General features: G+C 46.2%; 1 protein-coding gene across 2 annotated transcripts in view; it reads right to left on the bottom strand.

Moving 5' to 3' along the window:
- NBAS (NBAS subunit of NRZ tethering complex) overlaps positions 1 to 25957 on the bottom strand; it is a 760680-nt gene that overhangs the window by 720041 nt on the left and 14682 nt on the right. For both annotated transcript variants that reach the window (XM_073674140.1, XM_073674141.1), the window contains exons 5-9: positions 25736 to 25783; positions 22421 to 22464; positions 11466 to 11599; positions 7411 to 7544; positions 5655 to 5753 (exon numbers count right to left, since the gene is read on the bottom strand). In XM_073674140.1, coding sequence (XP_073530241.1) covers positions 5655 to 5753; positions 7411 to 7544; positions 11466 to 11599; positions 22421 to 22464; positions 25736 to 25783 — 459 coding nt within the window. The remainder of the gene's footprint in view (positions 1 to 5654; positions 5754 to 7410; positions 7545 to 11465; positions 11600 to 22420; positions 22465 to 25735; positions 25784 to 25957) is intronic.

Below are 25957 nucleotides of genomic sequence, written 5' to 3'. Positions count from 1 at the left end.
CCCTAGAGCTAGGCCTTGGACAGGGAGGGGGGAGGCTGAGCACTGGTTAGTCCCCACTATAAACTAAAGACAATAAGGGAGGCAAAAGGGGGAAAACTTAGCTTGAGCAGATACCAAAAAGATAACACCAAAAGTCCTCCAAGGGCACCAGAGGGGAAGCTAGCCGACTGCAAAAGCTCCAAGCCTTCACAAGGGAAAGTGTGAATATCACCGGCGACTCCCTGAAGCAGACAGAGTTTACAAACACCCAGACCAGGGTGTGTCAATCAGAGCAGTTGGGAAGTTGCCGCTGGGTCCAAAAGTGAGAAGGATTAAGACTAGTCGTCGACGACGACGACTCAGACGACGTCGTCGACGAAACTTACAGCCCTTAAGCAGAACCCCTGATGATCAGCTGTATTTAAACATGGCAACAACAGTTTCACTACCCTACAGCGCCACCACAGGTCAAATTAAGTGTTACATACTTGATATTAATATCAATAGGCTGTTATGGTAATGTGATGGGGACAATGCATAGATGACATCCTTTTTTAAACACAGAGTTCCCCATAAAGCATTTGTCTAATCCTTTATGGTAAATGAAGTTAGATTAGACTTCAATAGAAATCCATGTTTGGTAAAACATTTACTTTGTGAAAAATCCCAAAATAATAAAAAATTATAACATTCCAACAAAACCATCTAGATAATGAAAAAAGTTCCATTAAACAGAAAATTGTATCCTAGAAGCGCCAAAATGACAATGAAATTATATGTGCTGCCTTGATACAAAACTAATAAAATGCTTTTTAGAAGAGCCCTACGTTAGAAAGAAGCGGTAAGGAGGGGGCACAGGAATCTCCAAAGTGCTCATTTAGAGCGGTCAGCTTTATTACCAGCCGCTATTTCATACAAATTCATTTTACTGCAACAACAAAGAAATCCTGTAATCTCCGTAAAGAAGAAAAAAACATTTTATGGGATGTGGCCGTAAAGCCGCCTGATGGATGATAAGTGCACTGCTAAATATTTAAAGTTCATGAATTTCATATGGTAATTGGCAATTTTTTTTTCTTTTATGTATACAGAAGGAGCGGAGCGTTGCCACACCACACAATGTATCCAGCCAAGTCTCAAGGTGATAATGGAGATCCACCCAGGGGGAAGGGAATAGATGCTAGCATGAGGCATCACTAAATGCTTGTCTAATGATGGAATAACACTTTCACCAATATTCTACATGTTACTTACAAAAAATTATACATGTGTATATATTTATATTAGAACAAAATAAATACAAAGTGGAATTCTTCACAGGTATAGAAGTATTTTAGCACATCCTGCCCTCGTTACTCACAAGATAAAGCTGCTTTTGGAGCAGGCAGCTACTCCATCAGTATTCTGCCAGCACTATAAGCGCAGGCACTTCTCCCACACTTCCCAGCATGCACTGTACCTACCATTGTCCAAAGGCTTTTCTCCCCTGAGCTAACAGCCAAATGTCTGTTGTGCAATTTACAGTTTGACAGACATGGCACAAGGAGAGAGACAAACACACACACACACACACACACACACACACACACACACACACACACACACACACACACACACACACACACACACACACACACAGTTCCTGCAAAAAGGCGAGACCCGCCCCCCCCCACTTCCTGCAAAAAGGAGAGACCCGCCCCCCCACTTCCTGCAAAATGGCGAGATCCGCCCCCCACTTCCTGCAAAATGGCGAGACCCGCCCCCCCCACTTCCTGCAAAATGGCGAGACCCGCCCCCCCCACTTCCTGCAAAAAGGCGAGACCCGCCCCCCCACTTCCTGCAAAAAGGCGAGACCCGCCCCCCCACTTCCTGCAAAAAGGCGAGACCCGCCCCCCCCCACTTCCTGCAAAAAGGCGAGACCCGCCCCCCCCCACTTCCTGCAAAAAGGCGAGACCCGCCCCCCCACTTCCTGCAAAAAGGCGAGACCCCCCCCCCCCTACTTCAGGCAAAAAGAAGAGACAAGCCCCCCCCCCCCCAACTTCCTGCAAATAGGCGAGACCTCCCCCCCACTTCCTGCAAAAAGGCGAGACCCGTCCGCCCCCCCACTTCCTGCAAAAAGGCGAGACCCGCCCCCCCACTTCCTGCAAAAAGGCGAGACCCGCCCCCCCACTTCCTGCAAAAAGGCGAGACCCGCCCCCCCCCACTTCCTGCAAAAAGGCGAGACCCGCCCCCCCCCACTTCCTGCAAAAAGGCGAGACCCGCCCCCCCCCCACTTCCTGCAAAAAGGCGAGACCTCCCCCCCCCCACTTCCTGCAAAAAGGCGAGACCCCCCCCCCCCCTACTTCAGGCAAAAAGAAGAGACAAGCCCCCCCCCCCCCACTTCCTGCAAATAGGCGAGACCTCCCCCACACTTCCTGCAGAAAGGCGAGACCCGCCCCCCCCTACTTCCTGCAAAGAGACGAGACCCCCCCCCCCCCCACTTTCTGCAAAAAGGCGAGACCCACACCCCCCAAACTTCCTGCAGAAAGGCGAGACCCGCCCCCCCCCCCCCCCCCGCAGAAAGACAAGACCCGCCCCCACTTCCTATAACCAGTCTTGTAATCTCTGCTGCTGGAGATAGATTACACTAGTTAATAGGCAGTGAAATAATAATAAATAATTTTTACTTCTATAGCGCTAACATATTCCGCAGCACTTTACAATATAGAGGAGACTTGTACAGACAATAAAAGACATTACAGAATAACACATACTGAGATACCCAAAGGAGAGAGGGTCCTGCTGCTCGCAAGCTTACAATCTATTAAAAAATAGGAGAGACGCGAAAGGTGAATGTAACAATTGCTTGCATTGTACAGACCAGCCATCAATATAATAAATAGGGTATTCACATAACGATGGATGAACTGATCACCAGCCAGTATGTGTATAAGTACAGACACAGAGGGCTATAAAGTGCATGGAGGGTGCGTGAACAGATGCTACGAGGGTCATGACTCTGAAGAAAATTTTGCATGGGCAAAAGGGGTATAGTTATGCAAGTGTGTTGAGGTGACAGGCTAGTCTAAAGTTTTTTTAGCCAACACTTAAAACTGTGGGAATTGGGAATTAATCTAATTGTCCTGGGTAGTGCATTCCAAAGAATTGGTGCAGCATGCGAGAAGTTTTGGAGACGGGAGGTCCAGATTATTGAGGATGTTAGTCTTCGGTCATTACCAGAATGGAGGGCACGGGTAGGGTGGTAGATAGAGACGAAAGAGAAGATTTAGGGTGGTGCTGAACTGTGGAGCGCTTTGCGGGTGAGAGCGATAAGTTTATATTGAACTCTGTAGCGGATGGGCAAACAGTGCAATGACTGGCACAGCAGGGTAGAGGCATCGGTGTAGCAGCTGGAGAGGAATATCATCCTGGTTATTGTACAGCAAGCTAGACAATTGTGACTAACAGTCTGGTGTGATGTTTCCGGGGTAGAAATCAGTAACTGTTAAAAGGGATTTGCAGATCGTCTACCAAATTAACAAATGAGAACAAGTTGCCTTGATTCTAAAATTGTAAAACTGCAGGATCCATGAGATCTGTGCTCTCTGTAAAACTTATCTGACCCATCTCAGGCATCCCACCCCCTCACCCCCCCCAAAAAAAAAAAAAAAAACACATGCTACGATGAAATCACTATTATCCTTCTCGGAGACCTCAAAAGAAACTTATCAGAACTTCTGAAAAATATGAAAATAAAACCTCCGACCACAACAGGCGAAGATTTCAATTACGACGCCTGTCATGTGTTGCTATGGGTAAGCGTGTGCCAAAATTCTCACATCAAAACTACACTTTGCAGCAAAGCTAGTTGGTATCCATGACAACCAAACATTCTAGAACCCGCTGCGACAGTCCGCAATAATGCACCGGTGCAATTTTTTTTTTTCGCTTTTGTTCCCAGAAAAGCCATCACATTAGTTGAGCAGATGTATAATTTAAAAAGCTCTTATCAGGATGGATGAGACTCCCTGACAGCGGGAATGGAGCTGCCATAGAAAGTTAAGGTTTTAAGAAAAATAAAATCCTAAACCCTTTCTTTCTGACTCTCTCAGGGCTGAAGTACAATTCATTATGGCAACACAGAACTGAGCAAAAAACAAAAGTGCTTTCTTTCTACACGGATCCTGAAAAAGAAGGAGGAACGAGACTCTGTATTAAGATTAATGGAGCTATTGCTTCGCTGGTTCCTAAAGCGCTCGGCGAGCAGAAGGCCATTTGTGATGATTAAAGATTTCCACAGATGCAGCCCAAAAACATACATACGGTGCTAAGGAGGCAGAGGATTTAAGATGCTAAACTAAAATATAAAACGAAAATTACTAAACCTGGAGTCTTAAGGGTGCTACACTAAAGTATGAAACTAAAATTACTAAACCTGGAGTCTTAAAGGGTGCTCCTCACTCTAAGAAATTCCTAGTTAAAGTTCTTGCAAAATAATCTGATCACAAAGTGCCCTTGACTGTAAGCCTCCAGAAATTCAGCACTAGTCTGGGGAAATCTGACACTAAAGAATTTTCTAGTTTCAGAAAACCTCTGCAGTTTGAATATAAATACAGAACAAACAATGTTCTTTATTCACTCTCCCCAAGTCCAGCATCAACTCTCCACTGCTGCATTTTGTATCCACAGTGCCAGCCAATCAGTAAACTCAGCAGCTCATGCTGTCAACTCGGGCAGAGCGGCTGAGATCAGTTATTGGGTGCAGCACTGTAGACATGCAGACAAAAACACAGGGAGACTAGGCACAGGACCAGAGGCGAATGAATAAGGCACAGTTTTTTTTGTTTTTTTAAAAAACTGCAGCTGGGGAAGAAGAGTTTTCCAAAAATGAAAAACCCCTTTAAATGTTCAGTTTTTATTGCAGCGCCGCCCACAGGGGAAATGAAGTACTGTACAGTGGCTCATTTAAACATCTTTGATGAACTGACTGCTCCTGTGTATGGTGGAGTTCAGGAAGATGGCAATCTAACGTTTATAGTAGCCATTACGGGTATGCAGAGCACAAGTGTTAAAGTGTTTGTTCAGTACTATTTTATTTTACTTTTTTTTTTTTTTTTTACTATGGACCTAAAAACTAACAGGTGCAACTACCTGCCTGTTCTACCTGGCGTCAGCTCAGAGGGTTCACCGACCGCTTCGGACGGCAATTCAGCTGATCCACATCATTAGCGCAGTTCTTCTTCTTCTACTCTGCTCTGTCTATGCGGTGTGACTGCTGACATGCTGATTGACAGTCGGCTCCCTGCAGTTAGGCAGCGGGGAGCCAGCTGTCAACCATCATGATGTCGGCAGTCACATCCCGTCAACAGAGCAGAGCGGAAGAGAAGCCGCTGCTCTGAATGTGACTTCAGCGGAAGCCGCTGACTCGCCGGCAAGAGCGGCCTGTGCCCGATCCGTGCCCGCAGAGATCGACACAACAGGCAGGCGGGCAGTAACTACTTGTCTGATAGCTCTTAGACGCATAGTAAAAAAATTATCTATCTATCTATATATATATATATCTATCTTTCTTAAATCTTAAGACAGGTGACTGAAGGAGATTTGTATAAATGTCCATTATTAGGACGACATCTGATCATTTGACAATAACTCCTGGGAGTGAGCGACAACATACAAGATCCGTCCGTGAGACCTACCTGTGAACAGGGAGATAAATGACGGAGGAGATCCCCTGGGAATAATGACATCCAAAGTTGAAGCTGTGGCTCTCCTGATAGCCATGATTGGCCCCAACACTGAGGAGAAGAACATACAGAACGTTGGAGAAACAGAATACATTACTCAGCGAGTACATACACCACAGTGTTCTTACTGCCCAGCGCCGACGCATCCTATACTGATTAGTTATCCAACAGTAAAGTACACGGCAAGTTTTACTATAATAGTTTTTGCGGGAAAAATTTTAGTTTTGAATGACACCCTTCACTTTACCATATAATGTCTGTTTTAAAGTTTTCATTGTGCGGTAATAATGACCTGACCACGATTCTCCAACTCATTACGACTACGCCAATATCAACCATTGTATGGTGTTTATATATTTTTTTAATTGATTTTAGTAGTTTAAAAAAAAAAAAAAAAAAAGCCACAGTTTGTGAAAAAAAAAAAAAAGTGCTTGTGTAGGTATTTCACAAGACTGGTAGCTTACTTTCTTTAATCGCCTCATTGGGGGACACCGGAAACCAAGGGTGTATGTTGCAGTCGCTAGGAGGTGGACACTAGGCAATAAAAGAATTGGCTCCTCCTCAGCAGTGTACGGCCACCGACTGGCACAAAACTTGTCAGTTTTAGCTTAGTGTCAGTAGGAGACAGACCTGGATCTGATCTCAGATCTGTCTTTTCCTTTTCAGCTCACCAGTTTGTTTTTTTCATCTGTTGCCCTTTCTCTTTCAGATTCTTCACAGGGTAACAGGGTGTAATTTTTCACCCCGTTTCCCCGCACACAAGCGACTGAGAGGACAGTGTGGCGTCACCCACATAGTCCACTCTCGGGTCTGCTAGGCAGGACCTTATCCTGTCACTTCACAGTGCTTCAGGGTGATTGGAGATGGCCAGCCCTTGTCTGTTCCTCACCCCAATCCCAAGCCAGGAGGAAGACTGGTCACTTCTCGGTGACCTTCCCCCTTTTAGGGGTCCCCTTTAAAACAAGCTGCCAGGATAATCTGATTAGTAGGATGTTGTCACGGGTGTTTCAGATGTGGCAAACAGTCGCCCTGCATTTGGTTGCAGGAGATCTCTTCGTTTGGCATTACAGACACCTTCTTAGAAGCTATCTCACTCTAGGACCCTGCGGCCACCTCCCTTCTACTTTAATTAACAAGCTGGCCTGGGTGCTTAAATACCTTCAGTCTGCTTTAGGGCAGTGCCGGTGATATTCACATGACCCCCTGGTGAAGACTTGGTGCAAGTGCACTTCTTACTTCCTCTCTGGTGCTAAGAGGACGTGTGTGCCATCTCTCTGAAGTCGGATCAGTTACTTTCCCCCCCCGTGTCGGTCTACCTTGTTGTCTTTAGTTGTTAGAGGGGGACTGACTAGCGCTCACCCCACCCCTTTCCGTAGCCAGGGCCTAGCTCTAGGGAGATACAGGGTTTTAGGTTCCTGTGCGGCTATTAGTGAGGAACCAATATAGGGACGATAGAGGAGACAGAATGATATCAGGTCAGCCTAGGAGGTCTCCACTTCCCCCTTTCCCTAGTGTCTGGGCTCCCTTCCCCTTATCCCTTCGTGTTGCACTTAGTCTTTCCCACACCTTGCGTGACAGATGTCAGCCATGCCCAAAATAGAAGTTTATACAGTAAAAAAATCAAACATATCATATCTGAACTGATGCTAAAAGTAAACATATTAGGCAAATACAAGTGGGAAAAAAAAAAACAATGTAACAAGCCTACCTCACTAGAAAGCTCTTCAGCTGCCCCCGATAATTGATGACCAGCAGTTCGGCTGACCATTGTGTGCTGGCTTTATACTCCAGGAAGATCAGGCCAGCAATAGCATAACTCAGGTCCCCGGGGAAGCTGGCCTGCTGTAGATGGAAGAACAAAACAACCTGAGTCAGGCCGATTTATTTTCAGATCAATTCCCATTAGACGTATGTATTTAAAGCCAGACAAATCCAAAAATCTATTATTTTCCACTTCGCAAAGCTAAGAAGTTGCTGAGCTAGAACATGAAACTGTTTCCCAGCGAAATATCAGATATTGAGGCGTTGTTGATTTTTCTTCAAAAAGAACCTCAAAAAAACTTGTTTTAATCAAGGAACCCCTTCATCGCCTCTTATCCGCTGGATAGGCAATAACGTATTGATCGTGGGGGTCTGCATCGATCGTCAGAATGTGCAAGTTTGACCCCTGTTAGAATGGAGCGGCGGTGCAAATGCTTGAACAGCACGCCTTTCATTTCCTACAGGGCTATGGAGTACTGCGTTCAACTTTTTTATCCAGTAGACTCAGAGAATAAATGGAGCGGCAGAGGGGCGTCTGACTTGCCGTACCATTTTGTAAGAGGTATGAAAGTGCCCCAATCTGCCAACCGGTGTGGGTACCAGAGATGAGACACCCAGCTGTCAGTAAGGTATCACCTGTCCTGAGGACGGACATCTTGTTTTAACTGGACAACCCCTTTAAACGAGGAAATTGTCCCAAATTTCAGAATCTAGAAGCAACCCACATACGCTTTGACACTTCTCAGCAATTTTTACTAGTGGAACTTTCTGACCCAACATAGAAACCAAACAGCCACTGAAATCAACACAATTTTGCTTAAAGGGAATGCATCATCAGAATAGGACCAATTTTCTTCTTTTTTAAACAGGGTAATATTTTTACTGGTATATGTAAGGGCAATAATTTAGAAAGAGACATTTCAGTGATTATTTTTAAAGTTATTCTGGTATCAGTGGATTGGTATCCGGCACCATTAATAACTGGGACTTACAACCACCCCAGATGAAGCCATTGGCGAAACACATGTCAAGTGTACATTAGTGGATGAACCTCTTTAATCTACGTGGTAATTTTACATCCATCTATATGTTGCTTACTGTGACTGTCATCGGCTACCCTGCCTTTTACTTTTTTCTATCAAGCATGTTTTCAAGTTACTATCTACTTTCGTGTACACCCTAATGGTTGCTGCATGGTTGGAAGTAACTTAAGAAACACTGAAATAAACAAAAATTTAACTTAAAGGGAATGTGTCATCAGAATATGTCCAATTAAATATATTTTTTTCAAACCGGGGAATATTTTACCGGAATATGCAAGTGAACTAATTTAGAAAGATTTGATTTGTTATTTTTGTGCCACTAGATTGGTACTCTGCACCATAAATAACTGAAAATCAAAACACCCCAGATGAAGCCATTGGCGAAACGTACTTCAAGTGTATAAATTGGTGGACGAACCCCCTGTAAAATTAACCACTTAGTATTTTTACATCTATTGAGTTGCTGCTTACTTTGTCATCAGCTACTCAGCCCATTTTTTTTTTCCTATGAGGCAGGTATCTACTCTCGTGTACTCTCTAATGGTTATTGCCTTTGCACTTTACTGTTAGACCAGATTCAAACTTCAAAGTTTCGAGGTCTGAGCATGGGCCGTGATACATGGACCAGCCGCATGTCTCCGGACCTGAACTCAACAGCCTCAGACAATATGAGCCTATGGAGTTTGGGTCAGGAGACCAGCGGCCGATCCATGTTTCAGGGTTCATACTGATTGCGAAACATGGTTGATGGGTATAATGCAAGTCTTTTACAAGGGTATCTGCCTACTACAACCCCTGGCAAAAATTATGGAATCACCGGGCTCGGAGGATGTTCATTCAGTTGTTTAATGTTGTTGAAAAAAAGCAGATCACAGACATGGCACAAAACTAAAGTCATTTCAAATGGCAACTTTAGGGCTTTAAGAAACGCTAAAAGAAATCAAGATTAAAAATGTGGTACTCAGTAAGGGTAATTTTTTTCAGACCAAGCAGAGGGAAAAAATTATGGAATCACCCTGAAAATTTTCATTTCCAAAACTAACACCTGCATCAAATTAGATCTGCTCGTTAGTCTGCATCTAAAAAGGAGTGATCACACCTTGGAGAGCTGTTGCACCAAGTGGACTGACATGAATCATGGCTCCAACACAAGAGATGTCAATTGAAACAAAGGAGAGGATTATCAAACTCTTAAAAGAAGGTAAATCATCACCCAATGTTGCAAAAGATGTTGGTTGTTCACAGTCCGCTGTGTCTTGAATCTGGACCAAATACAAACATGGGAAGGTTGTTAAAGGAAAATATACTGGTAGACCAAGGAAGACATCAAAGAGTCAAGACCGGAAACTTAAAGCAATATGTCTCCAAAACAGGAAATGCACAGCAAAACAAATGAGGAACGAATGGGAGGAAACTGGAGTCAATGTCTGTGACCGAACTGTAAGAAACCGCCTAAAGGAAATGGGATTTACATACAGAAAAGCTAAACATAAGCCATCATTAACACCTAAACAGAAAAAAACAAGGTTACAATGGGCTAAGGAAAAGCAATCGTGGACTGTGGATGACTGGATGAAAGTCATATTCAGTGCTGAATTGCGAATAGACATTGGGCAAGGTGATGATGCTGGAACTTTTGTTTGGTGCCGTTCCAATGAGATTTATAAAGATGACGGCATGAAGAGAACATGCAAATTTCCACAGTCATTGATGATATGGGGCTGCATGTCAGGTAAAGGTACTGGGGAGGTGACTGTCATTACATCTTCAATAAATGCCCAAGTTTACATTGATATTTTGGACAGTTTTCTTATCCCATCAATAGAAAGGATGTTTGGGGATGAGGACATCATTTTTCAAGATGATAATGCATCCTGTCATAGAGCAAAAACTGTGAAAACATTCCTTGAAAGAAGACACATAAGGTCAATGTCATGGCCTGCAAATAGTCCGGATCTCAATCCAATTGAAAATCTTTGGTGGAAGTTGAAGAAAATGGTCCATGACAAGGCTCCAACCTGCAAAGCTGATCTGGCAACCGCAAGTTGGAGCCAGATTGATGAAGAGTACTGTTTGTCACTCATTAAGTCCATGCCTCAGAGACTGCAAGCTGTTATTAAAGCCAGAGGTGGTGCAACAAAATACTAGTGATGTATTTCAGTGTTCTTTTGTGTGTTTGTTTTTCATGATTCCATAATTTTTCCCTCAGAATTGAATGATTCCATAATTTTTTCCCTCGGCTTGGTCTGAAAAAAAAAAAATTAACCTTACTGAGTACCACATTTATCTTGATTTCTTTTAGTGTTTCTTAAAGCCCTAAAGTTGCCATTTGAAATGACTTTCGTTTTGTGCCGTGTCTGTGATCTGATTTTTTTCAACAACATTAAACAACTGAATGAACATCCTCTGAGCCCGGTGATTCCATAATTTTTGCCAGGGGTTGTATATTTTATCATATGGAAGCTTGTCTGATACCCCCAATATATATGTTTTTCAGTGTATTTTTCTTGTTTTTAACCATGTTTGATAGGAAACATGACAGGAACACCCAATTATTAACTAATCTCACCACATCTGGACATGTCAAAACACAGCAAGGCAGATGTCCATCCAGGTATACATAAATAGCCAGCATTTTTACAAATAAACCCTCTCGATAATAAAAACAACCCTCCAAAGACTGTCTTTTACTTCAGGCAAAAGAAATAAAAAAAAAAATAACTAAAAAGGTAAAACTTTCTGTTCTAAGCCTTGAAAGACAGGAGCTCCGCTTTCATCTTCTGTTTTCCATCTCCCATAAACGAAGCCTGGCCACATCTCGTACTCCGGCAGGGATCAGACACCGAGGATCCGCTGTTTGTGCAGTTACCATCCCTTGATCATGAATATTTTTTTTTTCAGATGTCTACCCCAATGCCAATAAGTGTTGTGCTAAAATCAATTATAACGATTCATGTACCGGAGGGATGACGAAAAGTTCGCTGCCCATGAGATCAAACAGCCGAACGGTCCCAGTGCTCTCGGCATAAGCCACCAAGGTGCAGTCATGACTCCACGCCACGCGTCTCCACTGGGGGTTCGGGTCTTTAGGAACTACAAAAAAAAAAAAAAAAAAAAACAGAATTTTTATTAAACTTGTACCACTTTTCTACTACACTGTGCACCTTTATGAAGCAATTTGTATTTTTGATTATTATTTCATTATTGATCAACTCCAGTGCTGCTGATTAGTCCAAAATGTTAATGAACCTGAATATTTAAGAAGGTAAAAGTGAGGTTTTGACTTTCTTAGGAGAATATCTATTTGAAGAATTATTGGGTGACTATTAGTGTGCAGAATTATGCAACAAAATAAAAAAAAAATGTAAAATTTTCATCAATTGTTTATTTCATGTTACAGTAAGAATAACCAAACAATTCAAAAAGTACATTTCTGATATTTCCATAAAAAATATCAGTGACCAATATAGTAATATAGCGCCCTTCTTCTCAATACTAGCCATAAGTTCCATCCATGGAGTCGGAGTTTCTTCATCTCTTAGGCTATGTGCCCACGTTGCATTTATGAAGCAGAAAATTTCTGCTGCATAAATGCAAGTCCTCTCCCGGAAAAACGCATGCGGAATTCCGCACGCGTTTATCGCGCATTTTTCGCGCGTTTTCCACATGCGGAATTGCCTTGCGTTTTTTATGCATTGGACAAAGGCAATTCCGCTTGCGGAAACGCAAAATTAAATGACATGCTGCGGATTTTTGAACGCGGCATAAACGCTGCGGAAAAATCCGCATCATGTGCATAGAACTTGCGGAATCCCATTGGGGACCATGGGGTGCGGATATACATGCGTTTTTCAAGCGTTTACGCTGCGGAAATTCCGCAGCATATACGCTTGAAAAATGCTACGTGGGCACACAGCCTTGATGAACTTTTCGGGTAGCACCAACCTCCTCCCCAGTCACTGATCAGAGAGGTGACTGTTTTCCTTCACCATAAATTTCCCTTTTAAGAAAGGCCCACAAGTTCTCAATAGGGTTCAGGTCCAGTGAGGAAGGGGCCGGGTCATTATTCTTTCATCTTTAAGGCCTTAACTCGCAGCCGAGCAGAGGAGACCTCGATGCTGCGGTGGAGCATTGTCCCACACAACAATCAGGGTTTTCTCGCAAGATGCAGACTTTTTCCTGTACCTCTGCTGGAAGAAAGTGTCTTCTGAAAACTGGCAGTAGATTTGGGAGTTGATTTTGAATCCATCTTCAACCCAAAAAGGTCCAACTAGCTCATCTTCAATAATCCCAGCCCATAGTAGTACCCCACATCTTCCTGGCATCAGAGCTGCAGTGGAGGTCTGTGCCCGTCACGGATCCAGCCATGGGCCAATCCATCTGGTCCATCAAGAGTCATTCTCATCTCATTAGTCCATAAAACCTTTGATAAATCTGTCTTCAGATATTTCCTGGCCCAGTCTTGACATTTCCACTTCTGTGTCTTGCTCAGTGGTGGTTGGGCTCGGCCTCCTCACCTCGATCATGTCTCTGAGCACTGAACACCTTGTACTTCTGTGTCTTGCTCAGTGGTGGTCGGTTTCAGCCTCCTTACCTCGGCCGTGTCTCGTCTCTGAACACCTTGTGCTTCTGTGTCTTGCTCAGTGGTGGTCGGGCTCAGCCTCCTTACCTCGGTCATGTCTCTGAGCACCTTGTACTTCTATGTCTTGCTCAGTGGTGGTCGGGCTCAGCCTCCTCACCTCGGTCATGTCTCTGAGCACCTTTTACTTCTGTGTCTTGCTCAGTGGTGGTTGGGCTTAGCATCCTCACCTCGGTCATGTCTCTGAGCACCTTTTACTTCTGTGTCTTGCTCAGTGGTGGTTGGGCTCAGCATCCTCACCTCGGTCATGTTTCTGAGCACCTTGTTCTTCTGTGTCTTGCTCAGTGGTGGTTGGGCTCAGCATCCTCACCTCGGCCATGTCTCTGAGCACTGAGCACCTTGTACTTCTGTGTCTTGCTCAGTGGTGGTTGGGCTCGGCCTCCTCACCTCGATCATGTCTCTGAGCACTGAACACCTTGTACTTCTGTGTCTTGCTCAGTGGTGGTCAGTTTCAGCCTCCTCACCTCGGTCATGTCTCTGAGCACTGAGCACCTTGTTCTTCTGTGTCTTGCTCAGTGGTGGTTGGGCTCAGCATCCTCACGTCGGTCATGTCTCTGAGCACCTTGTACTTCTGTGTCTTGCTCAGTGGTGGTTTGGCTCAGCCTCCTCACCTCGGTCATGTTTCTGAGCACTGAGCACCTTGTTCTTCTGTGTCTTGCTCAGTGGTGGTTGGGCTCAGCATCCTCACCTCTGTCATGTCTCTGAGCACTGAGCACCTTGTTCTTCTGTGTCTTGCTCAGTGGTGGTTGGGCTCAGCATCCTCACCTCGATCATGTCTCTGAGCACCTTGTACTTCTGTGTCATGCTCAGTGGTGGTCGGGCTCAGCCTCCTCACCTCGGTCATGTCTCTGAGCACCTTGTACTTCTATGTCTTGCTCAGTGGTGGTTGGGCTCAGCATCCTCACCTCGGTCATGCCTGAGCACCTTGTACTTCTATGTCTTGCTCAGTGGTGGTTGGGCTCAGCATCCTCACCTCGGTCATGCCTGAGCACCTTGTACTTCTGTGTCTTGCTCAGTGGTGGTCGGGTTCAGCATCCTCACCTCGGTCATGCCTGAGCACCTTGTACTTCTGTGTCTTGCTCAGTGGTGGTCGGGTTCAGCCTCCTCACCTCGGCCATGTCTCTGAGCACTGAGCACCTTGTACTTCTGTGGATTGCCTTGGGGGATTGGGGATTAGGCAATCCCCAGACTTATGATATTAGCTCTATTATTATGCATTGACTTATTCATCTATTTCTGTATTAGAGCAGTACTTATGATGTACTAGAACAGGCAGTCATCTATTTGTGTGTTTATCTCACCATCATAGGGCAAAACAGGGCAAGTAAGGGACAGCCCCCGAGGAAAGGGGGCACCAAAATCACTGCTATAGGGTGCCAAACCACACGACAGGGAGGAATGCATTGGGCTTTTATTAGGGCGAGTTAAGTACATTATATATTATCGGTGCCTGATTGGGCCTAATCAAATACCATAGGGACGTTGGTTTTTACTGTTTTTTGTCCAGTCAAGATAAGTGACAGAAATAGATCTTCTCTATCACAATGGTTTTTTTTGGTGTTTTTAATATTGTCTAATAAAATGTAGTTTTAGAGGATTCATGTTTACACTTCACTGAGCTTCCTCTTACAGTATACCTTACTTGGTACTTCAGACTTCACAAATACAGAAACCTGTAGGGTTGAGTTCTCGATCGGCAGGAATTGTGCACCTCGTAGTCCCTGACCGTCACACCAGACCAAGGCCTTGCGATCCTTCTCCTACCTGCCAGCATCTCCAGCCCCGCTTCTGATTGATAGGCCCAGCACAACTTCATGTGTCACAGGGTGACGCTGGCACGTAGGAGAAGGTTTGCAGCGCCCTGGAGTGTCAGCCATGGACTACACATGTGGCCGCTGGAACAGGGTCCTGTGATTCTTTCTGTCCAATTCTAGCCCTCACCCAGTCCATCATAGATCATCAGAAGGATCTAGATAAGCTTGAACAATGGGCAGTGACTAATAGAATTATATTTAACAGGGAGAAATGCAAGATTCTACATCTGGGCAAGAAAAAGAGGGATTTTTGGTACCCATCGTAAAATCTCTTTCTTGGAGCCTTCATTGGGGGACACAGGACCATGGGTGTATGCTGTTGTCGCTGGGAGGTTGACACTAGGCAAAAAAAGAAATAGCTCCTCCTTCGCAGTATACACCCGCCTACAGGCACCATGCTCACCAGTTAGTGGCTAAAGCAGTAGGAGGAACATAAAACAATTAACTATGCAACGCCCAACAGGGCACAACCGTGAAAATTAAATTAGATGGCCAACCGGGCCAACTGTACCTATGCTCAAAATCAGGGAGGGTGCCGTGTCCCCCAATGAAGGCTCCAAGAAAGATTTTACGGTGAGTACCAAAAATCCCTCTTATCGCTTCATTGGGGGACACAGGACCATGGGACGTCCAAAAGCAGTCCCTAGGGTGGGAGAACAAGAGATAACCACAGACTAGTTCTGACTGCAGGCAACCGCTGCCTGCAGAACCTTCCGTCCAAGACTGGCATCAGCCGATGAATAAGTGTGGACTTTGTAAAACCTTGAAAAGGTGTGGAGAGAAGACCATGTGGCGGCCTTACAGATCTAAGAAGCTGAAGCCTGATGGCGAACAGCCCAAGAGGCCCCCACCGCCCGGGTGGAGTGAGCTCTTACCCCCGGAGGAGGAGATTTGTCCGAGATGCGATGTGCCTCCAAAAGGGTCAAACGTATCCAACAGGCGATGGTTGACTTGGAAGCAGGAAGACCCTTGCGACGCCCCTCGGGGATGACAAACTGGGCGTCCGAACGTCGAAGGGAAGCCGTTCTAGACAGGTACACACGTAAAGCTCTGACCAGATCCAGTTTGTGCAGGGATTTCTCCCGAGGGTGCACTGGCGCCGGGCAGAAGGAAGGCAAAACAATGTCCTCATTGATGTTGTAAGATGAGACTACTTTTGGCAAAAAAGGCGGCACTGGCCTGAGCACTACCTTGTCTTGATGGAAAACCAGAAAAGGCGACCGACAAGAGAGGACTGCGAGCTCTGCAACCCTCCTAATAGAGGTAACAGCCACCAGAAAAGCCACCTTCCAGGAGAGAAGAGAGGCTGAGATGTCCTGAATGGGTTCACAAGGGGGCTGTTGAAGGACGCTCAGGACCATATTAAGGTCCTATGGATCCTCTGGGGGGCGATAAGGCAGCGCCAGGTGAGCCACCCCTTGCAGAAACATCTTGACCTGAGCACGGAAAGCCAAGTTAAATTGGAATAGAATGGACAAGGCCAAAACCTGGCCTTTTTAAGAGTGCTTAGAGAGAGTCCCGCTTCCAGGCCGGACTGAAGAAAAGCCAAAATGACCGGTAGCAAAAAGGACATGGGAGCTAGCTGATCATTCTCGCAGTGACGAAAAAAGGCTCTCCAGGTTCTGTGGTATATGCGCGAGGTTGCGGGTTTCCGGGCACTAATTAGGATCTGGATGAAGTTGTCCGCAAAACCAGACTTCTTCAGCACTGCGGCCTCAACGGCCATGCCATTAAATTCAGAGAACGAGAACGCTGATGAAGAATAGGCCCCTGAGAGAGGAGGTCCGGAAGGTCCGGTAGTCTCCAGGGGTAGTCGACGAGCAGGCTTACTAGATCTGCGTACCAGATGCGTCTGGGCCAATCCGGGACTACTAGAATCACCGGTACTCCTTCTGTCTTGATCTTTTTGACGACCCGAGGTATCAATGGTAGAGGGGGAAAAAGATAGGGCAGCTGGAACTGAGACCATGAAATGACTAGCACGTCTTGAGCGATCGCAAGAGGATCGCGGGACCGGGCTACGAAGGATGGAACTTTGTGGTTTAACCGAGACGCCATGAGGTCGACGTCCGGCGTGCCCCATCGTAAGCAAATCTGATGGAACACCTCGGAATGGAGAGACCATCCTCCTGAGGCAAGGCCCTGCCGGCTGAGGAAGTCGGCCGCCCAATTGTCGACCCCCGGAATGTGGACTGCAGAGATTGCCGGAACAGTGTTCTCGGCCCAAACTAGCACTCGTCACCTCTTTCAAGACTGACTTGCTGCGCGTTCCTCCCTGACAGTTTATGTACGCCACCGCCGTGGCGTTGTCCAATTGTACGCGGACTGGAAACCCTACAAGAATGTCCTGCCAGTGATGCAACGCCAGGTAGATTGCCCTTAACTCCAATATATTGATCGGTAGGGAGACTTCGTGGGGACTCCGACGGCTCTGCGCCGTGTGGTGGAGGAAGACTGCCCTCCAACCGATGAGGCTGGCAACGGTAGTGACCACCTGCCAGCAAAGCGGTAGGAATGACCTAGGTCTGAAGGAAGACGGACGAGTCCACCATATTAATGGCCTTCTCACATGAAGAGGTAACCTGATGCGTCGATCTAGAGACGACGGGTTCTTGTCCCATGCCGACAGAAGGGCCAGTTGAAGAGGCCGGGTATGGAACTGGGCAAACGGGACTGCTTCCATAGCTGCCACCATTTTTCCCAAGACACTCATGCACAGGCGAAGACGGCGTGGACTTGGGTCGGAGAGAAGGTGAATCCCCCAACGGAGAGAGATTATCTTCTCCCTCGGGAGAAGGACCCGGGCATGGGTCGTGTCGAACTGCATCCATAGAAAGGTTAAGCACTGAGATGGGACCAGGGAGGATTTGTGTGTTTTGATCAGCCAGCCCAACCGAGAGAGCATGTTCAGGGTGATCTGGAGACTGTGGAGACAGTCCCTGAACATGGGACCCTTGATCATTAGGTCGTCGAGATAGGGAATAATTACAATCCCCCTGGCTCGTAGAATGGCCATGACCGTCGCCATTACCTTTGTGAAAACCCTCAAGGCGGAGGCAAGCCCGAAGGGGAGAGAAGTGAACTGGTAATGTGCGTTCTGGAAGGCAAATCGAAGGAACTTCTGATGTGGTGCGCAGATTGGGATATGAAGATACGCATCCTGAATGTCCACTGAACATAGACATTCCCCGGCCTCCATCGAGGCGATTACCGACCTGAGGGACTCCATTCGGAAATGCCGTACGCGTATCTGTCGGTTTAGTTGTTTGAGGTCTAGGATCGGACGTAAAGAGCCGTCCTTTTTTGGAACGATGAAAAGATTGGAGTAGAAACCTGAACAACTTTCTTGAAGGGGGACTGGAACTATAACTCCTGAGCGCAGAAGTGAGGCAATGGCCTGAAGGAAACCGGGAGGTAGAGATGGATGAGGGTGGCGGGATCTGAGAAATCGTGTTTCTGGTATGGCTTTGAACTCGATCTTGTAGCCTGAGGACACTATCTCCTTGACCCAGGCATCCTCTATTGCCAAGACCCAAGGGTCTCGGAACAGAAGTAGACGGCCGGCCACCCTGGGAGAAATCCCAGGTGGGAGTGACCGGTCATGCTGAGGAAAATCGGTTGGATCGTGATCGGGATCCAGAGGGCTTGGAAGAGCGACCTTTTGCGCGCCAGTTGGGAGTGGGCCTAAAGGTAGGTTTACGTTTGTCTTGCTGTGCTGGGGTACGGTCCTGTTGAGAGGAGGGTCCTGGTTGAGTGAACCGACGAAAAGACCGAAACTGAAGGGAACGTTTCATGAGAAAAGGGCGATTAGGTCTCGGCTGAGGAAGGGAAGTGCTCTTGCCCCCAGTGGCATCAGAGATGATCTGGTCTAATTTAGACACAAACAGTCTGGAGCCCTGAAAAGGGAGATTCGTTAGTGATTTCTTGGAGGCCGGGTCGGCGTTCCAAGCCTTCAGCCAAAGAATCCTACGTATAGCGATGATATTGCTGGAGACGCGGGCTGAACAGGTAGCGGCGTCAAGGGACACCGTGAGCAGATATTTCCCTGTGTGGGCGATCTGATCCACTAGGTCAGCCAGATCGTCTGGGTGAGCCCCCGTGAGGATGCCCTGCCTAAGCTGTTTGACCCAAGGCCTCAACCTGTCTATCCGTAGTGTCCTTGAGGGAAGAACCGTCTGGAAGGGACAGTACCGTCTTAGCTGAGAGACGAGAGACAGGAGGATCGACAGAAGGGGACACCGTCCATTTGCTGACGAGGTAATGGTTAAATGAGTATAGCATGTCTAACTGTTTCTTTCCAGTGAAGCGCTTCTCTGGATGCTCCCATTGTTTCTGAAAGACACCATCAAATTCTGAAAGGTTAGAAAAGGTGCGGGCCGGGCGCTTGATTCTCTTGAAGGAAAAGGAGAAGTCCTGACAAGGGCTCTCGTCCTCTTTAACATGCAGAGTCTGAATGACGGCCGATATAAGGCTGTCAACCATGTCCTGGACTCTAGAATATTGGTCCGTATCAGATCCAGAGTCAGAATCTGATGCCGTGTCAGATCCCGGAGCGACCTCTGGGGAAGAGGTGTGAGATGCAGGGAGCAATTTGGAGTCTGGAGAGCGAGCTTGCGTGAGTCCGTTTCTGAGAACGCGCCCTCGGGCTGCCCTTAGGAGGAGCGGGCAGGGGTGCCTGTGAATCGTCCGTGGGAACGTTCGGAGCACTGGTGGCTGTGGATAGCATGGGCAAACATTCTAGGACCTGCACCAAAGATTGAGATACCTTGGTGAGGTCAGAGACAGACTGGGACATAGCAACAGCCCACTCCGGAGGAGGGGGAGTTACCTCGTCCTGAGCGGCAGGGGGGTCTTGGGGTGCCAGCATGGTGGGAGGCTTGCAGGTCGAGCAGAAAGCCGTTGTCAGACCCGTGGGCCACTTGGTACTGCAAAGAGCACAGGCGTAGTATGTGACTGTGTGAGTGGGACGGACAGAAAGCTCCCTGGGTTTGGGCATATGTGCCTAACCAGGAATACTGCAGAGGAGGGAGCCTGTGGTGTGTGGAGGTGCCACAGTAGGGTCTACCTGGTCTGGAATGGGCACGGTCCCGTATCCCCTGTCAGAAAGTCCGGAGCCGTGGAGACAGGAGCAGGGCTGCGGTGATGAGGCAGTCAGACAGAATGATGCTGCCGGAGTCAGAACAGAGAGCAGCGTAGAGGGTCGGAGCAGGAGCAGAGCGTGCTGCCCTGAGCGAGCTAGGGGAGCCAAAGCTCCGATCGGCAGAAGGGATGGGGGCGGGCTTAAGAACTCGGCCACTGATAGGCCCCCGGGATAAAAGCGGGCATGACGGAAGCGTCATATTGCTTCTCGGTCCTGATTGGCCGGTTTCTGGGAGGGGCGTATACCCGCCCCGAGCCGCCTCCCGACAGAGAAAGCGCGGGCAGGTATGCCGCGCAAAAAAGGACAGAGAAAGGGGGGGGGGCTGTGGGGGACGCCATGCTAAGGGGGATGCCATGCTGTGCCGATGAAGAGTACGCATCCTGATGTCCTGCGAGGAGAGGGGGCGTGGCCAAGCGCTGCTGTAAGTGAGCGTCGGCGGGGAAATGTGATGCCCCCATTAATATTCCCGGATTTACGGGGCCCGCATGCAGGCAACTCTGTGCCATAGCCATGAGAGCTGATGGACCTGGGGCTGAGGAGGCAGCAGGGAGGGATTGTACCTTTGTATAAGGTCCCAATGACTCTTCTTCCTCTTTCCCTCTGAGGATGGACACAGGAGGTCCTCCGTGGATAGGGGAGGGATCCTGGCCCTCTCCTTCCCTCACTGACCGCTCCTGGACAGTGCAGGAGACGGTGTCAACCCCAGAATCTGGGGGAAGGTCACCGTAGTGACCACCGTCTCCCTCCCAGGCCGCTCCGAGGAGGGGGCTGGGGAATAGGCAAGGACTGGCCACCGAGAATCACCCTGAGACACCTGAAAGTGACAGGGGATAGGTCCTGCCCAGCGGGTCAGAGAGTGGGCGATGTGGGAAATGCCACACTGCTCTCTCGGTCGCTTGAGAATGGGGATAACAGGGGATGCAGTGTTCCCTGTTAACCCTGAAGAGCTGTATCTGAAAAATAAAGAACAAACATTAATAAAACACAACAGGGTTGAATCAGTAGGATCTAGGTCTACCTCCTACAGACACTAAGCTTAAACTGGTGAGCTTGGTGCCTGTAGGCGGATGTATACTGCGGAGGAGGAGCTATTTCTTTTTTTGCCTAGTGTCAACCTCCTAGCGACAACAGCATACACCCATGGTCCTGTGTCCCCCAATGAAGCAATAAAGAAACAAAAATCACATCTACAGAATGGGAGGAATAGAACTAAGCAACAGCACGTGTGAAAAAGACTTGGGTATACTAATAGATCACAGACTGCACATGAGTCAACAGTGTGATGCAGCAGCAAAAAAAGATAAACACAGTTCTGGGATGTATTAGGAGTCTAGATCAGGTGAAGTAATTATCCCCCTCTACGCCTCCTTGGTCAGACTTCATCTGGAATACTGTGTCCAGTGTTCCGTGCACCACTTTAAAAAAAAGACATCAAAAAACGGGAGCCAGTTTAGAGAAGAGCAACCAGGATGGTGAGTGGACTGTAAACTATGTCCTACGAGGAACTGTTAGAGGATCTGGGAATGTTTAGCTTGCAAAAGAGAAGACTGAGAGGAGTCTTAATAGCGGTCTACAAATATCTCAAGGGCTGTCACAGTGTAGAGGGATCATCCTTATTCTCATTTGCACATGGAAACACGAGACGCAATGGGATGAAACTGAAAGGGAGAAGATACAGATTAGATATTAGAAAAAACTTTTTGACAGTGAGGGTGATCAATAAGTGGAACAGGCGGCCACAAGAGGTGGTGAGTTCTCCTTCAATGGAAGTCTTCACACAGAGGCTGGACAGACATCTGTCTGAGATGATTTAGTGAATCCTGCATTGAGCAGGGGGTTGGACACAACGACCCTGGAGGTCCCTTCCAACTCTAACATTCTAGGATTCTATGGACGTAGAAAAGATTTCATTGCCTTCTGTTGGGGTAGGACGAATCCCACAAGGTAAAGACCTCCTACTGTTTAGTATTTCCTATTTTGGGATCAGCAACTTTCAGATCTCCAGCAGAAGTAAAACTACAACTCCCTACATGCTCTACAGTCAGAGGACATACTCTGATGAATGCTGGGAGATGTAGTGCCAAAGGTTTGCTGTCATACACAGACGTTATGATCAAATACTGCATTACATTAAAAAGGAACACTCCCGGGAAAACCTATATACAGTGCCATGCCTGAAACGGGCCGCGAGAAGACGGTGAACTCCGGAATGACACAATATCACTTTTGCTTGGGACTGTTCCTTTAAAATTACATGATTTTCTTTTGCTGCCGAGTAGAAAGGATGGCGCGCAGCATGTGCATACTGTATAATCACTCACCTTGACATTTTCCTATAACCGAGCCAAAGTCATCTTTTGCAGACCTGAAACAGAATACAAAGGGGAAATTAAATCTTGATAACTATAGATGAGTGATGGATTTTTGCAGACACACACCCAGGATGTGCGAGCGTCAGCGCTGGGAGGAAGAGGATGAATGAAATGTGGGAGCTTTCCTAGGAATAATTGGGAAGTGGGGGGCAGGGTGGGGGTAACATCTTTGTACAGAACCATTTCTTCGATGTCCACCCCTTCATGACCTCGGGATTTTGCGTTTTCGTTTTTTGCCCCCCTTCTTCCCAGAGCCAGAACTTTTTTTTTTATTTTTCCGTCAATATAGCCTTTGAGGACTTGTTTTTTGCCGGACGAGTTGTAATTTTGAACGACACCATTGATTTTACCTCATCGTGAACAGGAAAAAAGGCAAAAAAAAATCTAAGTGCGGTGAAATTGCAAAAAAAAAAAAAAAAAAAAAGTGCACTTCCAAAATATTTTTTTTCTACCAGGTTCTCTAAATGCTAAAACTGACCTGCCATTATGATTCTCCAGGTCATTACAAGTTCATAGATACCAAACATGTATAGGTTGTTTTTACTTAAATAATGGAAAAAAAATCCCAAGTTTGTATAATTAAAAAAAAAAAAAAAAAAAAAAGCCATGTTTGAGACATGTAGCGTCTCCATTTTTCGGGATCTGGGGGGTGAGGGCCTATTTTTTGCGTGCTGAGCTGATGTTTTAATGGATACTATTTTGGGGTAAATACGATGTTTTGATTGGCCATTATTGCAATGATGCTGCAAACAAAAAACAGTAATTCTGGCGTTTTGATGTTCTTTTCTCGCTACGCCGTTTACAGATCGGATTAATTGCTTTTATATTTTGATAGATCCGGCGATTCTTAACACTGCGATACCAAATGTCTATTTTTGATATTTTTTTATTGTTTTATTTTAAAAAGGAGCGATTTGAACTTTTATATATTTTTTATTCGTATTAGAAACATTTTTTCTCTCCTTTTCACATGCTTCATTAGTTTCCTTAGGAGACTAGAAGCTGCGCTCATCCGATCGCCTGTGTTACACATAGCAGAGCCTCAGCCCTCCTATGTTTAGAAAAAATCATCTATGAACATCGGCCACGAGCCAGCGTTCATAGGAGATCTGCAATGACAAGCACGGGGGTCTTCTGCAGACCCCCGGTTGTCATGCCAACCCATCGTGACCCGCGATCATGTGACAGGGGCGCCAATGGGTGGGGTTTGTGACACGCTTCCGGCGCGATTGTGTTAAATGTCGGTGTCCAAGATGGACAGCGGCATTTAGCATGTTAGCAGCTGCGGGTTGATCGTTGATTTACCCTCGGCTGTTAAGGCCCCGTCACACTTAGCAACGCTGCAACGATCCCGACAACGATACGACCTGTCAGGGATCGTTGCTGCGTCGCTATTGAGCTGTCAAACAGGCAGGCTCACCAGCGATCAGGGGAGCAGCGACATTGTGGAAAGAATCTTTCCACGATGTCCTGCTCCTGGTTACGAGCCTGCTGAAGCAGGAGCAGGCTGGTAACTATGGTAAACATCGGGTTACTAGGGGCACACGCGCACCTAGTAACCCGTTGTTTATCATGGTTACCACTCTGCTACAGTGAGCGGGAGGTTACCGCTCACTTTAGCAGGCTCGTAACCATGATAAACAGCGGGTTACTAGGTGCGCGTGTGCCCCTAGTAACCCGATGTTTACCATAGTTACCAGCCTGATCGCTGCTCCCGCTGGTCACACACAGCGATGTGTGCTGACCAGCGGGAGAGCAACGACCAAAAAATGGTCCAGGACACTTTGCAGCGATCAGCGACCTCACAGCAGGGGCCTGATCGTTGCAAAAGGTCACACATAGAGACATCGCTGGTGAGGTCGCTGTTGCGTCACCAAAACCGTGACACAGCAGCGATCTCGCTATGTGAGACGGGGGCTTTAGGGGCACATGATAACTGATCTGATCAGCTGTCATGTCCCGAAAAAGATGTGGGCTCAGCGCCAGAGCCTGCATCAAACACCAGGACACGACCTATGACTTATCTATACGTCATAGGTCGTGACGGGGTTAAAGCACATCAATCTCTCCTCCCATCTCTGAATGGAGAGGGAATCTGCTATGCGGGAGATTGCCAATAAGTTAACAGGCATAAAGTGTCTTGTAGATCAGTGGGTGTCGGTCTTGAGACCCCCCAACCAAACGATCAAAACACTGCAGTGGAAGCCGCAGCGCTCTGCTGGTCATGCACAGGCTTATAGATTTTCCACTGAATCCATATATCTCCCTAAAGATTGGGCAATTTTTCACTTTTGTACTTTTATTTGCGCACTCCCCTTTTCTCAACACCAATAATTTTGGAACTTAAAAGATTTTTTTCTTCAAGGGATGAGCTGTCATTTTTAGTTTTGTTGTGGTCTGTTGTTTTTTTAGCGTTTTGTTCACATTTCAACCTCATTATAGTAATTGCTCCACCCTAATTATACCCGTCTGTTCCCCCTACTCACCACTCCCTGAGGAAGCACTGCGAAACGTATATTGGAGGGCGATATGGGTCTGTAGCTCTTTATTATTCTTTTACTGATGTGACCCTTTATTTTTGTATGTTGTTTTTAGGTTATTTATGCTTAGCATTCCATCACTTATTATGAATTGAAATCTATATTTTATTAATTGTGCCCCGGCACTTTATTTTATGGTGTATATGGTTTCATCTCCTGTATTATTTTGCACTTTTTGCGACTATTATATTTAGTGATTGGGATATCAAGCACTTCGGATCAGAAATAAGGATGATAGGACCTTATCTGATTATTTATTCTGTATTTTTCTGGGTCACTCCTTATCTATCTACATAATGAATTGTAATAACTTAAGCACTGTGTTACTCCACATTTATTTATTTTATTAGTTTTTATAGATAGTGTTTTTGGGGGAGATTTATATTACATTTTATTCACATTTTATTGCATTTTTTTGGGGAATGCAGCTTCCAAAAACACAGCAGAATTGCTGTTTTTTTGCTTTGTTTTATCAAATTTTGCTCCCTTCTTCTGAGTTCACCTTATGACCATGACATAAAAGTTTGACCTATTTGGTTATTTTTTTCTAATTTTGCCATTTACGCTTGGGGAAAAGAGGAGTAAATTAAAACTTAAAAAATATAAAAAATATATATATTTTTTAAATTTGATTTTTCGTTAGTTTTTTTCAGGTATGTGAACTGGAGATCGCTTGTATAATAAGCTAAAATACTATTTGTCACATTATGTAATCTCAACTCACCTGATTTCAATGCACTGGTCCTGAACGGCGGCCAATAGTTTTCCATTACTGTGGGAAAAGAAAAAAAAAAAAAAAAAAAAACTCAATTTAAAATGCACTGAAATGGTCAATGCGCGTAAAGTTATTAAGTCTCATGCAACTTTCTCTCTCCGGCATAACTCATGAATCTTCTCACCCATTAGACACAGCAGCATTTATGCTGTTATTTGTGGACTGATTCTG

This window comes from Phyllobates terribilis, unplaced genomic scaffold (assembly GCF_046119375.1).
Source record: "Phyllobates terribilis strain yellow unplaced genomic scaffold, ASM4611937v1 Scaffold_3__8_contigs__length_932513732, whole genome shotgun sequence".
NCBI classification, from domain to species: Eukaryota; Metazoa; Chordata; class Amphibia; order Anura; family Dendrobatidae; genus Phyllobates; species Phyllobates terribilis.
This window is presented reverse-complemented; position numbering and strand designations above follow the sequence as displayed.